At 34.5% G+C, this 17,740-nt stretch overlaps 1 protein-coding gene across 3 annotated transcripts in view; it reads right to left on the minus strand.

Annotated features, from left to right (window-relative positions):
* The window catches only part of cno (adherens junction formation factor afadin), a 148,239-nt gene that overhangs the window by 6,868 nt on the left and 123,631 nt on the right, over window positions 1-17,740 (minus strand). For 2 of the 3 annotated variants that reach the window (XM_089101608.1, XM_089101615.1), the window contains 8 exons: window positions 17,486-17,604; window positions 12,902-13,306; window positions 11,320-11,445; window positions 9,224-9,389; window positions 8,133-8,403; window positions 4,977-5,567; window positions 2,947-3,147; window positions 1,361-1,591 (listed from right to left, as the gene is read on the minus strand). In XM_089101608.1, coding sequence (XP_088957734.1) covers window positions 1,361-1,591; window positions 2,947-3,147; window positions 4,977-5,567; window positions 8,133-8,403; window positions 9,224-9,389; window positions 11,320-11,445; window positions 12,902-13,306; window positions 17,486-17,604 — 2,110 coding nt within the window. The remainder of the gene's footprint in view (window positions 1-1,360; window positions 1,592-2,946; window positions 3,148-4,976; window positions 5,568-8,132; window positions 8,404-9,223; window positions 9,390-11,319; window positions 11,446-12,901; window positions 13,307-17,485; window positions 17,605-17,740) is intronic. The other variant, XM_089101622.1, reaches the window with a different exon arrangement.

Genomic DNA, 17,740 nt, shown 5'->3' on the forward strand with positions numbered 1-17,740 from the left:
GAATATTTGGAAAAAATTTGTATCTTATTTGGCAACAAATAATTTTTTGAACTTTCATATGTGTTTATGTTTTAGTTACATATGTTATTTTTAGCTTTCAAATAAAAGAAGGAGGGATATTAGAAGTATCGTAGGGCGTTTCTATGATGCAAAACTGACTTTGTTACCGTTACATTTTCAATACGTTTAAAGTGAATCCTGTACATATGACGGAAGACATCTAACCAGGGCCTCAACCAGTATCGACCATACAATACAACTTTTATCTTCTATTTTTTTGACAAATCCTCTCAACTCCCGTTTTGCACTATTTACTCAAACAAAATCTTCCTATGACCCTTTCACTCTCATCAGCATTTTCCGAATGAATAAAAATTTACTGAACGTTGCTATTTGTCTCCGTGCTAAATAAATCAGACACAAAGGTCGCTTAGTTTCATCACTTGGCCAGCGGCTGAAAATTTCAATATTTGAGTAGCCACCCCTTCATAGTCCCGTATAAATGTGTAATATACAAATAACAAAGGTATTTTAATAATATTCTTTTCCTTTATTAGCTAGATTATCAAAATGGTTCAGAGAGAAAACTTTTTACTATCACAACGTTCTATTTTTTTTATTCTTGTTCCCCAAGGACCAAGCCCGGCCAATCAGCTCCTGTATCTTAAATTGCAAAAAATTTATCTATAATTAGGATCATACCAGAGATATGGTTCACAGGAGGTTGAGCTTGAGAAGAGTTTTCTCGTAAATTCAAACTTTTTATGATTCCTTTATAAAGAATGGGATGTTCACTTCCAATCAATAAATAAAAAGACAAGTCCCTCGAACATTTCATAGAACAACGACATTAAATCTTATATAGAAAGAGGCAACAAACATTTCACTAGTGGTAATTCAAACAGCGTTTTAGGTTGCGATCCAAACATTTTAAAATAGCCAGAAAAAAGGGGAAAATGACATCAGCTGCTCAAGTGTTTTCTTTTTTTTTTTTTTGCAAAATACTTCCTTATGTCTCCAACATTGACAAATAGGATTTTGTAATATTAAAACATTCATTTTAAGTAATTGTCTCAGTAGTAAAGTCAAGGCAAATAAGGCAAAAATAAAGGTCTTTGGAAAACCAGAAATATTGACCAGCAAAGTATCTTGAGAAGCAAATACTGTATTATACAACGGATTGAACAGAAGGACTGGAAAAGGGCCCTTGGTGTTAGGTAAATAAAATACATATTGCAATTCGATAATTCTTTTTTAGCGAAGCCCAATTTTTATCCTACGGCGGCCAACATTCTTGGAATTAGTGTGGCACTTTTTCTCTCTTCTTTTCATAATTTTGTTACCCTATATAAACACTTACTCTTCTTCTTTGAGCCTCCTTGAGAATTCTCTCTTCTGCTAATTGAGCTGCTTCTAATTCCTTTTGTCGCCTTTGATATTCATCAAGCTTTTTTTGTTTACCTTCACTGGCATTATTTTGCTGTCTTTCTTGGCGCCATTGCTTTGCTCTCTCTAAATCTTCCTGGACGAGTCGCAATAAGCCACCACTATTGTCTTCTTGTGGGGGTTCAACGGGAGGTAAAGGTGGTACCTTAAAAAGAAAGAAAATAATACACAAGCATTATGATAAATAGGCAAAGTCTATAGCCGAAATAAAAACACATTTAACGTGTACCAATGAAACCTAGGGGGAGTAAATCAAGGACGGATCCAGGATTTTTTTTTTTTGGGGGGGGGGGGGGGGGGTTACTAATTTTTGACTCAGTTTTTGACTAATTTTTACCTAGGTTCTACTAATTTTCGACTTATTTTCGACTAAGTCAAAAATTTCGGGGGGGGGGGGAGGTCAAACCGGGTAACCCCCCCCCCCTGGATACGGCCTTGGAGTAAATCAATCGCTTTAAATTAGTATGACTGCTACGAAACCGCTTAGGATACGGTAAAAATGAAAAATATGATTGAACATGATATGTATTTTACTGAAGCTCTTTAAGACAAGATTTAACTTTAAGGGTTCCATAAGAGTAAGGGTTATAAAACACCAATTTAAATATTTTCTTAAGAGGAAAACCAGTTTCCCCAAACTGTCTCTTGAGAGACAAGGTGAAATAGAAGTTCAATACATTTTTCGAAGTTTAAAGGCACCTAATGAAAATCCGTTTTTCATAGCTCATTTTATATTGGGACAGAGTGATATTAATAGACACAAATTTACTTGTACATAAAGTGAGAAAAAAAAACCTACTTTGAAAAGGAATTTCTCTAAAAAAGACTATTACCCTATCAATTTTTTCAGCCCCATTCACAGGTTTAAGAAGAAGAATATGTATGCATGTTCAGAGAAGAGGCCACGTCCAATATGTTGGTGTAGTGTCTTTTTGTGAATGTGGGACGCTGTCTAAAATAAAGAGAAAAATATTTTCGGAGGAGGAATTGATGTGAATGTTATTACGGTTTAGTGAGGTGAATACGTGAGTAGCAAAGAATACAGTCATATTTACGTTGCTTTCTTTCATTTGGATGATATGTGGTGGGGCATGTATAAAGCGTGACATCATTGGGATTTTCACTCAAGTTGGGCTTTTACGCGCTTCAAATTCTTCGAAAAATATATATGATATATATATATATATATATATATATATATATATATATATATATATATATATATATATATATATATATATATATATATATATATATATATATATATATATATATATATATATATATATATATATATATATATATATATATATATATATATATATATACATATATATATTTTTTTTTTTTTAGAAATTGTGTTTTAATTGTTTTTCCCCCAACAGATATCACATTATGTGCTCCTCACAGCTAAGTCTTTAGAGAGCCAATTTGTACGGAACAAAGACTAGAATTTGTCCACGTAAATGTAAATAAAAGTGGGGGATCATTTCGACTTACTTCTTCTTCTTCTTCAGATTCTTCTTCTCTTTGCTCTGCCATCGCCATTTCTTCGACACGCTTTTGAAATTCTCGTTCCAAAATCAGTGCCTTTAATTGTTCTTCTTGTTTTGAATTTCGCCCTTCCGGTCCCAATGATTCTAACTCACTGACTTTTTGGTCGCGCCAGTGACGAACAGTCAACTTTTGCCTCAAGCGATCCTGCGTAAAAAAGACAAAATTAATATCTTAAAAATAAAAATGCTGGATATAACACTTATACGTCACTTAGAAATGGAAGATAGGGGCTATGGTAACCTGACTGTAAGTAAGATCTAATTCCTTAGAAAATATTGATTTACTTTCGAAAAAATAATGTGGTTCCCTACCACCCAGAAATACTTCTTTTTTTTTTTTTTTTTGAAAAAGAGCTATTTTTCCAATCGAGATAATCGTAGAATTGAACATATCTTTATTTTCTAAGTCCGTTTGTGTATTTTTACATACCTTGCCTTAGTTGTTTCAATTTTTTTTAAATCTCGACTGTAATGTTTTTTTTTTTTTTTTTTTTTTTTAATTTGCACTTCGTCCCAACTTTTATAGTAGTGGCTTTGCTCACCTTGGGGGGGGGTCTTAATGACTCATTTAATGAGCCCAGTTGGATAGACAATTAACTGAGACAAGTTTCTAAACTCCAACCTGATTGCAATATCAAGACCTATACCATATCAGTAGATAAGCAGAAGTCGAGAAAATTATCAACACATTCGACAATATTCGACACATTTCTTGCAACCAGATATTCCAACTATTTAAAAGCTCTATGGTCGAAAGTCTCTAATTGTTTCTATTCATTCCCCACCATAGGTCAATCAGGGATTACCCACCAAAGGAGAATTCCCCCCCCCCCAAAGTGATCTCCCTAAAACCACTCTAATTTACTACACACCTAACATGTAAAGTTACATTTAAAATGTAAAGGAACAATAGTAGTTTTATACCACCCTTTGTTTTCAATTTTAATCGTTAACTCAACTTTATACTGGTTTCACCGACTTTTAACCCCACATACTCCATTTTTTGTTGATTTTTTAACAAAGAAAACTTTTATACTCCCTACGAAACATGTGATTTTTCGAGAATGTAACAATATGATACTGTTATAACTAGCAGTGAATGGACAAGATACTTAAGTCACTGAATTCATTAGTTACACTTGAATTCATTCACCGAGCCAGAAATAAGATATTACTTCGACTTTTCCTAAGAGAATAATATAAACCTGCTTCTAAACAGTAAAATTGTTACTATTTTCGAGTGATTTCGCCACCTTTTCAACATATTTTTCGATGCAAAAAAAAGCGAAACAAATTCTCAAAAATACAATCTGGTAAATGGATAAAGCTGAATCTCGGCTATGGAATGATAGAAAAAATAGCTACCTAGGTTAAAACATTTAAATCGTAGGAGAGTGGAAAAATAGCACACGAAAATCTTGAAAGGGAAATAAAGCTCAATATTAAATTACAACCAGACATGATTTAAAAAACAAAAAGTACAACCTATGTCAAGACTTGAAAAAGGATAAAGAGCATTCAGCTACGCCAAATCTTTCAGTTTTTTGTTTCTTGTTTTTATCTGAGTGACTCTGCTGAGACCCTTCGAAATAACAGATTATACTAAAGAAAAATTTAAACATAATTTTAGAACACAAAACAAAACAATCTCTAATGTTTGGAACGTATTGAGTAGCAACAACCTTAAACGAACACACAACTGATAGCAGGGCTGAGCCTAAAGGGGACAAGAGCGGAAACGCAGCCAAGACGCCTGATGGAACGTCATATGCGGGTGCGACCATTATGTATTTAGGTTGCATGTCAACGATTCAAAATATAAAGAATGCCATTTTGTCCCGGCTAATTTGGTACTTAGTTGTAAGGCACTTTATGAATTACCGGTTTCTTGGGAAATAAATTGCTTAGATCCTGAAGATATAATATTCATGGTACATACTTAACATTGCTGCTTATTATGCAAAATACACTTACTCTTTCCTCCATGTCTTCTTTAGTATCTCTCCAAGGATTGGATCCTAAAGTAGTCTTCTGAGTGGCTTGCTTGATTTCTTTTACAACTGTTTCATCAAATTGTCTCGTTACTTCTTCTCTCTGTTGATAACGCTTCTGTGCTTGGTTCATTAGCAGTAGTTCTTGCTGTTGAGGATACTCGTTTCTATGGACCGGATAATTGCCCGGGAAGTTTGAATATTGGGGCTGCTGAATGACTGCATGTTTTGGTACAAGAGGTGGTGGTTGGGCATGTGGAGGTTGTTGTGGGCTCTGCAGCATCGCCTGTTGATATGGCTGATTCTGTGACACATGCATATGGTGTTGGTAGCTGGGTTGGTTCTGCGCGTGATCAATGTGCGCTTGATTAGGCATGCTAGTCACCTGGGACGAAACGCCATTTCCATGGAATGTTTGATTAGGAATTGCTTTTGAAGGACCGACATGTGAATTCCGTAATGGCTCTTGTGGGTAAGATGCGTGTTGGGCAGGTGGTCCTCTAGCAGGGAGAACTCCTGATTGAGCAGAGTATGGATAGTTCGCAGGCAAAGCACCATGTGGCCGTTGCTGAATCTAAAAAAAAAAAAATAAAATAAAGTTCCTGTATAGCTGGGATAAAGGTCACGGGAAATATAGTAATTCGATTAATAAAATATGTCGAGCTGTGTTATTTTGGAGGCAATTTTTTTTATCTTTATTTAGAAAGGGCTCAAAATAAGAACCATGAATCACCCTAAAAGAACAAACATTTTTTTTCGATGGCGCCAAAATAAAAGAAACAAGAAAAGACGTACTTGACATATCAGTCAAGTATATGGGGGTTGTGCCGAGAACAACCCCCAAGATTATTTTTCGAAAGCTTACGACACAATGGTATTATCTCCACCAGAAATACATAAAAGAAGTCCACCAAGAAGGTTAATATTTACTCTCAACAACTTGACCTACCATTGAATTGCTAATGCGTTTGTAGAATAGCTAAACTTCTATGCAACTAGAGGCCGGTTTTTGTCAATGGCACGTTTTTGTTCCTTTTTTAAATAGCGACATTAAGGCTCGTTTGGAGGATACGCATCGTCTTAAGCCCAAAAACTATTCTTTATTTATTTTGCCCTACTCTAGCACCAAAGGTTTAGCCAGACACCAAAATATCAATGTCAGTGGAAAGTATTGCCACTCTACAAAAATGAAATGTAATATTTTATCGGTAAAAAAAAAGTATTATATCCATAAAAATGTTGCAAGTCTTTCGCGCATTACTGAACGCTATAGCACCTTCCTCAAAATTACTATACATTGAAAAATGTTCCTTTACTAGAATGTACTTTACAACCTTTGCAGTAAATAAACTTAGTACTACTTTCCTTGCAGAACAAGACTCGCATTATTACAGAGTGTGATCCAGAGTTTGGTCATTGCAAAACTGATAAAAGCTTGCCTTCTTCAAAGGCGCGAAGATCACTAAGGAGTCGGGACAATGGCTTTTAAAACTTTGTCTTGACCCCACATAAAATTCACAATATTTTATAAATTCCTATTTAAAAAGAGGATGTTGCCTCAGGTCAAATTGTTTTACCTTCCTTTGCTAAAATCAGAGAATATACGTTTCAATAAAAAAAAAAATTAAACCCACTGCAAAACAGCCCTGAAAATGTTGGAATATCTCTTGGTTTATTAGGATTATAAAACAGTTCTGTCAATTTGTTGGTTTCCGTTTGCTTTACTAATTTCAACACAATTGAAGGTATTGCGTATTTTGAAGGGTTGCGAATGTGCTGTTGTAGGTACCTGCACTGCACAAAAAGTCCATGGCGGCCTCATATCCATCGTGGTGGAGTTTCATGACAGAAACTTTTTGGGCAAAACAAGGAGGGTGCACCCCTGCTGATGACGCTTGTCACAAAGAAGATTAGTACAAACAATAGTTGCAGCAATCATATAAAAAGTCCTTGTCATGAAATTACACTTCTCTTCCTTTAAACTTTTTTTATTATTCTGATATCCCAAAAGTTTAGGAAAAAGTACTGTAAGGATAAACTTCAAAATATTGCTTTTGCAATGAAACTAAAAATGGTACAAACATATTGCAGGCGGTAATACTTGTAGGCAAAAAGTAAAATGTCAAATACAGTATTTTTTTTTTCATACGTGCCAACATATAATTCATATAATTGATTCATCCCTACTAAAATGGCCCTAAGCTTCCAACTGTTCCGTATATGAAACTAAAATAGCTCAAACTTCCAAAAAAGGAAAATGGAACTATAATCACGGCTAAAACCAAGAAACGGCGAAAAATAAAAATATGAAAAATTTCAGCAAAAAAAAAAAAGAAAGGAGAGAAAGCAGATATTTTAGCAAAGAAAAGAATACAAAAGTTTAAGACCAAAAAAATATTTGGAAAGTTTCTTACATGAGAGTCAAAGAGGTGTTTTTTTTTTCTTATCTTTTTTATTACGAGGTTGACTGTGCCAATGTAGAACACAACGTAGCCCCATAATGTCATCCAAAACCAGGCACCCATTGTAGTCTTAGAACTTACTTATTAACTATACCCATTTAGAACTTGCAAAAATATTTTAGGCAGCAATTGAACAGGGAGGACCTCAAAATCGGCTTGTTTAGTATGGATTTTAGCCCCATTTCTGGGATTATGTAAAGTTGCAGAGCACGAGTGTAGAATTCATTCAAGCTCCGTGAAAAACACATTAATATTAGGATTGTTGAGCAACTTTTTAGTTCGGGTGGAAGGGGGGAGTAAGAGTTTTTCCTTCCAGAAAGTGTATTAACAGTTCATATGTATTTTTTGGGTCGTCCCAAACAGGCTGGACTTATTTTGAATATAAGTGGTAATGGGCGACCCATTTGTTAACACAAATAAAAAAGTAATTAAATTTACTTTTAGATCTTCTTTACTATTTGGTAATAATTGCAATACGTATATTCAAAGAAGGGCAAGTTATGAGACTTAAGTCAGGTCGAGTGTCGAGTATCTCCACTTTAATGCGCTTCGCAAACTTTGTGATTCGATCAAAGATTCGATCAAGTCGACTTTTTGTGCTTGGCATATTTTGTCTCAAAAGACAGGCTTGGTACATCTTATAGCAGAACAAAAAGATGGCAGGAGAAAATTTGTACCTGCTGCGGTGGTTGCAGTCGGTGAGTGTACTGATCAACTGGCTGCTGCCTATGTCCCTGGGTATATCCTCTTACTTCAGGCGGAGGAATAGATTGATGCGGTGGCAGTAAAGTTTTTAATTTATTTTGAAAATTAACATTTTGATATTCTCTTTCTTCTTCTTCTTCTTGCGTTGTATTTAAAACAGAAGTAGATGGCATTCTTTCCCGGTAAGAGACCTGTTTCGACTGATGAATGTGACTTCCTGGTTCAGTTAGATTCTGTACTGACCTAAATAAAAAAATTACCAAATTTTAAGTGCTCAACTGTAAAGGTTAAAAGAAACTGACACCATTAGTAATAACAATATCTAGTGAATGAAGTTGGGCTTGATTCGCTCGTTATTCTAACAAACAGTAGCTAAAAAAAACACATACCCAATTATTAACTTTATGAGCTTTAAGACAAATAGTGATACTAAGCTGAAAATCATTTTCAGAAATTTCGATATACATGGTACATCTAATCATAACATCAATTTAACTTGGTCCTCTCTTCACAAAATACTTGCAAGCCAATAGGTTCCGTCAGATTTACCAATATTTCAAACTTCTCAATACTACTAAAGAGAAGTGCTTGTCAGAGAATTCTATCATTATTATTTATTAAACAGCAAAAAAAGGAATTTGTTCAGCTTTGGGATTTAAATAAACTTATTTTTGTAGGGGAGTTGTTTCATTGAAAGCATAGAAATAAAGGGTAAAAAACTTTTTGGCTCTGCATTTTGTTACTTTCTCTATGGAAGCCATCAAAATATTAAATAAAGCTTTCTATCAGTTCAATAAAGATGCTGTTAAGAGAATGTTAGCATTTTAAAACCTTGACATCGTGAGTAAATGTATTGCATCCTGAGTAAGTTTGTATTAAAAAAATGTATTACAAAAATAATTAGTTTATTATCATTTCTCTTTAAAACGAAAATCATTTCTAGGCACAAATAAAGACGCAATTCTCAAAACTTAAGGAGTTTTCAAAACTTTAGATAAAAAAAAGTATTAGCCGACTATTCAAGAAGTGTATAAGAAATATAGACTAATCTACATATACTAACCTCGACCTCATTTGGGGTGGCTGAGGGAATTGACGAGCAGGATGTGGTACCACTGGTAATGGACCAGTCTGCTGAGTTGATACTATTCTTTGATCGTTGACGTAAAGCTGTTGATTCCTATTTTGTTCTGCCAAAGGCTGTCTGGGTGGGCCAGGAGGTATATCACCTGCAAAATTATAAATGTTGAATTCAATTTGATTTCCACCTTTTCAAAGGGTAGAGACACCCTTTAAAATGTAGCCTAAGTTTTTAAATGTCTAAGTATGTAGCTTGTCTTCTCCAGGAGGAATGAGAAAGGGGTAGGGGATTAGCTAAGTTCCGAAATTATGTTAGAGTGGGGAGTAACTTACTTCCGTGCAGCTTTCATTTAAATTTATATGAATAAATCAGACGCTCGTGACTAGCGCACTTTAGCACAGTGCATTTTTAAGGCAATGTACAGTCATCCATGACTTTCTTGCACAATACCCAAGAAATAGATTGAGTCTCCTCCTTGATGAATACTTAAGTCTAAAAACTGTCCTCAGACTCCCGTCACTCTGTTATAGAGAAGAGTCTGGGAGAATAAGTCGTTATTATTTCGATGGCAACTCAAATTCAGTCTCGATACTAATACCACCACCCCTAAAATTCCTATCAGCTAGTCTCAGAAGAGATTTGAGCAGCCACAGCTCGTTTAGTCTTGCTCGAACCATAACTTCATTGCAATTAACCTTTACTAGCACCCTCTTGCAAGTAAGAGAAGATATCCAAAAGGACTAACTCCACTATGACACACAACCTTACGGACAATGTTGGATGAATTTCCCACACTCTCGAACAGCGAAGCAACATGTTTACTAGGGCATTCTGATTGGTTTGGAGTATTTTCACAGACTGCACTAAGGTTCCCTTGGGTCCCAAACTTTTCAAACTGCTCCATCCACTTCTCAGAGTTCGAACCCAGCTGTGGCAACGCACTACAGGGCCGACACAGGGACCTTAGAAGTCAAGAAACGCCTTTAATTCGATAAAATACTATACAATAGTCCTGCTCTTGGAAGTCTTGCTCACATTCAAACAGAAGCAGGAAATCGCTCGTGACTTTCTTGAACTGTCTTTTAGTGGATTTTGACATAATGAAGTAACACACATTGACTTTTTAAATTCATGTTCATATGAAAATTAAAACAAACACTTTCAAATATAGTATAGGTAACGCAAATTTTACTCGGAAGTATTTTAACATACTAATGTAATAAAATACAATCTCCTTTGAGTAATTATTGTTATTAAAGCAGTTTGTGTGACCAAGAGAGTCAACTGTTCTGATGAGTGAAATAATGTAGCAACATCACACTTAGCCTTCAAAACATCACATCATTCGTAGGGACCAACAGGGGTAATTTCGTAGGAAAGAGGTAAAAGATTTACAATTAGAGGGACAGGGGGAACTTGAAAAGGTCTAATTTAGGCGGCAATTCATTAAATCGGTTATGATTGTCCTTCAGACCAGGCGTGGTATTTTTGGGAGATCTCGGGAAATCAGGCAAGAATAAAAAATCTACAATAGAAAAATCGCACCTCAATCAAAAATTATCAAAATCTATTAAAACAATCAGATCTTGAATTAATGAGCCGGACGGCATCTAAACCGAATGCTTAGGTTTCATGAGAAGTAGCCCCATGTGGAATTAAAGAGTACATCGTATCTCTTACCTTATAAAAAATGTTTCATTCGAGAAAACAGACGAAAATTTTTAAGCAACTTAAAATATTTCAAGTAACAACTTAGAAAAAAAAATCAACAACATCAAAAAACTAAAAACAGTTTTACTTGAGAGTAAAACGTGCACCTTCTCGTCGAGAAGGGAGCGACTTGAGTACCGACAAACTTCTTCCATGAAATTCTACGAATTTTGCGATGTTTTGCACAATTGTCTATCTTTTTCAGACAATCAGCTTTTTTTTAGCTTCCCCAAATCCCCCCCACCCCCAAACGCTTCAATGCGTGCTACCTTGTACTAAAGGTTCTGTGTTTCTGAAAGTGGGATAAAAACCTTTTTATTTGCTTTTTAACTGACAGGCACAATTCTAACTAGAATCCAATTACTTACTATTCAAGGCTGGCACTGACTTTGAATTTTGTATTCCACGTGAAATGGGAGGAGGTTCGGGATAAGTCCTGCTTGCCTTTGACGACAAGTCTCGCTCACTCATGCGACGAGGACCATGTACGAAGGCTATAGAAAAACAGAAGACAACATTAGTATTGTAATATATGCTTGAAATATACTACATAAGATACACAGATAGAGAAGAGGGTTGCTCGTGACAATATTTTCAATTGACAAAATTTTCTCGAATATAAACCGTCTTGAAACTTCAGTTATTACTGATGATTCTTCTTATCAATAAGTGTTAAATTGTGACTTCTATTTGATCAGTAATAAATTTACATGCACCGGGAGAACAAGATATGTATATCAATCTATTCATTAGTTTCAGACTGATCCAGATTGAACGAGGGAAACTTATAATAAAGACTTTTTCTTAGAGAGTAATCTAAACTTGCTCAAAATATAAGAAAATTTCCCATGTGTTTCATTAGCTTTTTCAAGGTATTTTTCAATCTGAAAACAAAAAGTAAAAAAAAATGTTCAAAAGCGTGGTTTTGTAGATGAATAAGGCAGAATCTAAGCTATCGGACCAACGCAAAATGTCCTCTTACGATGAAACCTTAAAACCGTTGGACCGTAGTAAAAAAGCACACCAAAAACTTACACATGGATCACAAACCTTAAGGAAAAGAATACACTTAACGAACTATAAAGAATCCTTCATTAATTTAAGACAATTTAGATAAAATCGTACTCGCGTGATTTCTTTCAAAGCAAAATTCAATCTGCTGAATCACCTCGGAAAACATGAAATGTCCTTCATTTTAACGTTGAAAGAATCATACAAAGCTAATTTTTAAACTGAATTTCAATTTCAGATAATTTAAATCGCAATTTAAAATGCACTATTACTATTATGTCGTTCTTTTTTTTTCAATAGAAAGAGAAAGTTCTGCATGAATTTCAATCTCTTATTGAACATCTTCTATTACTTTCTATTGCCGTATTAGAAGTTTTTGGAAAAAAACTACATTTACACATTAACACAGTTTCCTTGATAAACTATATTAGCAAACATTCAGAAGAATTATGAAAATTTTGAGTAAAGTTATCATGTATTGAAGTCAAAGCAAGCATTAGAAACCCTTTTCTGCAGTTAGCTGAAGGCTATACAGTGATAAAAAAAAATACGTAATTTTACAGGGATTCAACATAGATACAAGACTAATTTTCTTTTTTCGGTAATTTTGATAGATTTCAATTAAAACCACACGCTCTTGTGAGAGGATAGGACACACATTACTGAGGATTTCACAGCTGTTACTTGCAACTGTATAATTCAACATGCCATGCTGGGTTTAATGAAAATCAACGTGAAACACACTAACTGTGTTTTAAATGAAACAAAATATACACACATGTCTACATCAAGGAATAAAATAAAATCATGCAAGCTTAACTTTATTGGTGATTAGAATAAATTTTTGACGGTTAAGTAAATTGAGGGGTGCAAAATGAGAGGAATAACTCATCAAAATAAAAACATTGCAGGGGATTCTAACACCAGTCACTCTCTTACTATTATCGACGAATAATCTCCCAATCTTTTGTGAAGGGTAGAACGGCCTGGAACATATGCTCATGCCTATATTTCGCAGATCACTTAGGGAGAAAGAAGGCTTCTTAGTGAGGTGTTGATTTAAACCATGTCTAGGCACTGTTTGACGGACGGAACTTAATTTTGAATGTGGCTGCAAAAACATCACTTTTTTATTAGCTTTAGGCGGCAATGGCGGCTTTAAGCTAGGTTTAAAACGAGGCAAAAGTTTTGGCGCACCTGATTGGTCAGGACTCAACCGTCCTAAAGGGGCGTTCAGATTACCAGGTTGCCTTGGAGGTTTATCCCAATCAACAAGACGTTCATCGTAACGCAGAGAATCATTAAGAACTTCTTCGGATCTTGGGCGGTTTTTTCTAAGTGAAGCTGAGGAAAGAAAAAGAAGTAAGAAAAAGACAAAACCAATTGATATGAGAAGACGAGAACAACGATACCTACAGAGAATATAAAGAGAAGTAGTTACTCCCCCACCCCCTCCTAGAAGACTAAGAATACATCTGGGGCGTAGCCTTTTGTTATTCCTTCTTTTCTTTTCTTTTTTCTTGACACTTGTTCGTAAAAAATTTTCATTATTAAATACATCCACAAGCTAATGTATTTTCTTACTTAAATGTTTAAATACATAAGAATTGGGGAATTTCACGATTAAGAACTCCTTTTTCAGCATTAAAAGACGTTACCCTTCCCCTTTCTGAGGAGCCTTCTCTTGATCAGGCGTAAAGGTTTAGGCTTAACACACACATAGTTGCACATTAGAGAGGATAGTGGAATTACCCCCCCCCCCCCCCCGCTAGAATCGGTCCAAATACCTTTCTTAACTTTTGAAACTTGCGGAGGGATGCAAAATTTCGAATTGGATGAGTATAATAGTCGTTACCTATAGCCTAGACCACCTTCTCACAGGCCTACTGGTCTTTCAATTGTTTTAATAATTTTGTAAGAATTTTTTAATGTTCTGTCCGTACGACCAAAAAGTTTTTTATAACTTGTTACTTCACCTTCAATATTGCGACCCGTAAGGATTTGAGATCAATAGAGAGGAAAACATTGGACTTTAATAAGCATTATACACAGACGTATTAGTTGATACTTCATAACAGATAGCATGTTTCTTTTCAAGCTCCTTGCGCTTTTTCTTCCGTACCATATGCAAGGGCTTTTTATGTTGTCATTATTTTTTCTAGTTTTTGAAGTAGTTGACACAGGGGCAAAATCGTGACAAAAGGATTTTTTATTGTGATTATATTGACTCATTGATTCCACCATTATTTTTAGACACGTGGTGCAAGCCTCGGGCCTTACAAGGCGTTTCTATCCGGTATCTATTCAGATAACAAATCTAGGGTATTATCTCGTGGAATTTATCAAGTGTAGACTTCTTCATGATTCCTATAAGAATCATAAAGACGACAATATTTTCAATTGACAAAATTTTCTCGAATATAAACCGTCTTGAAACTTCAGTTATTACTGATAATTCTTCTTATCAATAAGTGTTAAATTGTGACTTCTATTTGATCAGTAATAAATTTACATGCACCGGGAGAACAAGATACGTATATCAATCTATTCATTAGTTTCAGAATGATCCAGATTGAACGAGGGAAACTTATAATATTACTAAGACTTTTTCTTAGAGAGTAATCTAAACTTGCTCAAAATATAAGAAAATTTCCCATGCGTTTCATTAGCTTTTTCAAGGTATTTTTCAATCTGAAAACAAAAAGTAAAAAAAAATGTTCAAAAGCGTGGTTTTGTAGATGAATAAGGCAGAATCTAAGCTATCGGACCAATGCAAAATGTCCTCTTACGATGAAACCTTAAAACCGTTGGACCGTAGTAAAAAAGCACACCAAAAACTTACACATGGATCACAAACCTTAAGGAAAAGAATACACTTAACGAACTATAAAGAATCCTTCATTAATTTAAGACAATTTAGATAAAATCGTACTCGCGTGATTTCTTCCAGTGCAAAATTCAATCTGCTGAATCACCTCGGAAAACATGAAATGTCCTTCATTTGAACGTTGAAAGAATCAAACAAAGCTAATCTCATTCCATATCTATTATAATAACAACAGTGATGAAGCAAAGAAACTATACTTCAACAATAGCAGGTTTATTAGCATTGGCGGACCTAGGGATTGAACAACACTAAGTGAGTACCAGAACATCAATTCAACTAACACAATCCTGCCTATTCTTTCCTAGCAAATTTGCTCCAATCACCTAGCTCCAATCACCCCTATGCAAATCCGTACCCAGGGAGGGGGCGGTTTTGACCCCCACCCCCCACCCACCCACCAAAATAAAAATCAACTCGTAGAAACGTAATAAAATGCATAAAGCTATGGATGAATTTCCGGGACGTATTTTTAAGAAAAAAAAATAAATTTGGAACTAGTGAATCCCTTATCTGTAAAACAAACAGCGACTTTAGGGATGGAACTTCCCTGCCCTTGTGTAAAATATTAAATATACCGCTAAAATTTAAAAAAAAAGTGGGATGAAAAGGATATAAATAATTGCAGGTATATCTTTTTCAGTTGTCAAAAATATCTGAAAATTTGGTGAGTAAATTAGAAAGTTCTTTATAAAAAAAAGTTTATTTCTCTAATTTTCATTGTGGATTTCATGCTAGATTGAATTTTCTATAAATAATGCTCTAGATAAAAAGTTAATTCCCTCGGCAATTTTCTTGGACATAAAAGCTTTCGACACGCTTGAGCACAAGATTATTTGTCTACAACTTGAGGATACAGAAATAAGGAGAAGATCCACCGGATCTCATAAACATGCATGAAGTAATGAATTATTTCACAAATAAATGTAAATGATATAGCTTTCTATTTAATGGTATCAGAATTTCTCCATAATCTATTTCTGTACCTCTATTATTTCTTTATGCAAACGATCATCATAATTTGGATTTCTCAATTTGCGGACGAAATAGCGTCACCTGTCCACAACAAGTTGATCTATATAATAACCTCACTTTTGGTAAAAAGTTTAGGCTTGCTGAATGTCAATAGTTTAGTTGCTAATATCAGTAAATCTAAATAAACAATTTATGATCATATTCACAGCTCGTCCGTCGAACGCGAGATTTTTGTTATAATTACATCATGATGAACAATGGATTTCATTCAATAAAAATCCTATGATTAAAGCAAGACTAAAAATACCGTCTACCGTTGGTTACATGCATAGATTAAAATGGTTTTCCATATAGAGTTTTCCTTACAGTTTTATATGTATAATCTTCCACGTGGAATTTTTCAAATTAATTTTATATTCATTTGACCCACGCCCCAAACCATATTTTCTTTAATCTGTCTGATATAAAACATTATTAAATGGTCAGATATGCAATTATTATTCTAAATTGCAGAAGGAACGATTTTTTTTATTAAAACTTAATCATTACAAGAGTTTACAACATACGACATACTAAATTATCTGCGCCAAATTTGCTTCAGATAAAAGCAAGATATAAATTCGGTTTGAGATGTACTGTCCCATTAGGTACTAATACTAATCTAATCTAGTTCAGATTGTTACTGTTTCAGATTATTCTGGTTCAGTGTGTCCAGCATTTTATGTTCGATGGAATTTTTTTGAGAATATGAAATCTATATAATTTCGGAAACCTTATAGCGTGAGCATTGATAAAAACAATACCTTCATTTACAGAGTGTCAAATATAGCAGCTATCATGGAGGTTACGAAATGGCTGCCGCGCAACAGATTTTTGACAGCATCTCAGCTTCTAAATTACCTAAAGCATTGATTTTGACCGTAAAATTTACTGTGTATACTTATAATGTCAAGTAGCTTAATGCTTCTTGTTATTTTTATTACAAACACTAAAAGAAAATAAAGAAGTTATTAGTTTGCATACAGGTACTTTAAAGCTATTCTGATAATTTGTTTGTTTTGATTTTGTCCAGGATGGTCAAGCTGACTCTTCCGCAGTCTTACTGTTTGCCATAAACTTACATGTGCTAGATCTATATAACACAAGACCAATTCAAGCTTTGCCATTTTGAAATCTTTTATTGTCCATTATGTTTAATTTTTTATATTGAGAAAAATTCATTCATTCGTTCATCAGTAAAAATCTGAATATAAGCGTTCTATAAAATACTTGTCTTTAGCTTCTGGAAAAATTATCATTGTAGAATTCTCTGATCCCCGACAACAAAGAGTGGGGTCTATGTGAACTTTGGCCTCTAATGTAGGAGAATTCTACTCCATTCAATTTAAGATGTTGTTTATACATCCTGTGAATGAGGCAAGGCCTAACATTCAATTTCTGTTTGATACATGATTTTTAAGACTCGAAATTCTGAAATTAATCTAGAAGAAAGAGTTATGATCCATTAGAAAAGAAATGGTTCACATTATCAGCAACTGCTTCATCAAGAAAGAAAATTCAAGCAATGGGCCCTTGTAGTCTGCGGTTTGACTCAGTCTGGCAAGTCCACCCGCGGTATAATAATCAAGAAAGAAAGAAAGAAAAAGTAAATTGTATAAGCATACCCATTGTTGCAGTTGGGGATGGCTGAGATAACAATGTGGCCAGACCATGGTAAACAGCACCTTGTTTGGCTACTTCTAACGAAACAACTGCTCCAGTCCTCATCATTATTTCCGCAGCCCTGATTAAAAATTACAATTCAGTGACGTCATATTTAACAAAAAAAATAATAAAAACCTCATTGGATGATCTCTTTGATAAAAAAAAGAAAAGAAAATGGAAAGACCTCTTGAGTCAACCATTTGCCGATACGGACT

Source organism: Artemia sp. Qi Xiang Cuo, chromosome 2 (assembly GCF_049724085.1).
Source record: "Artemia sp. Qi Xiang Cuo chromosome 2, ASM4972408v1, whole genome shotgun sequence".
In the NCBI taxonomy this organism is placed as follows: Eukaryota; Metazoa; Arthropoda; class Branchiopoda; order Anostraca; family Artemiidae; genus Artemia; species Artemia sp. Qi Xiang Cuo.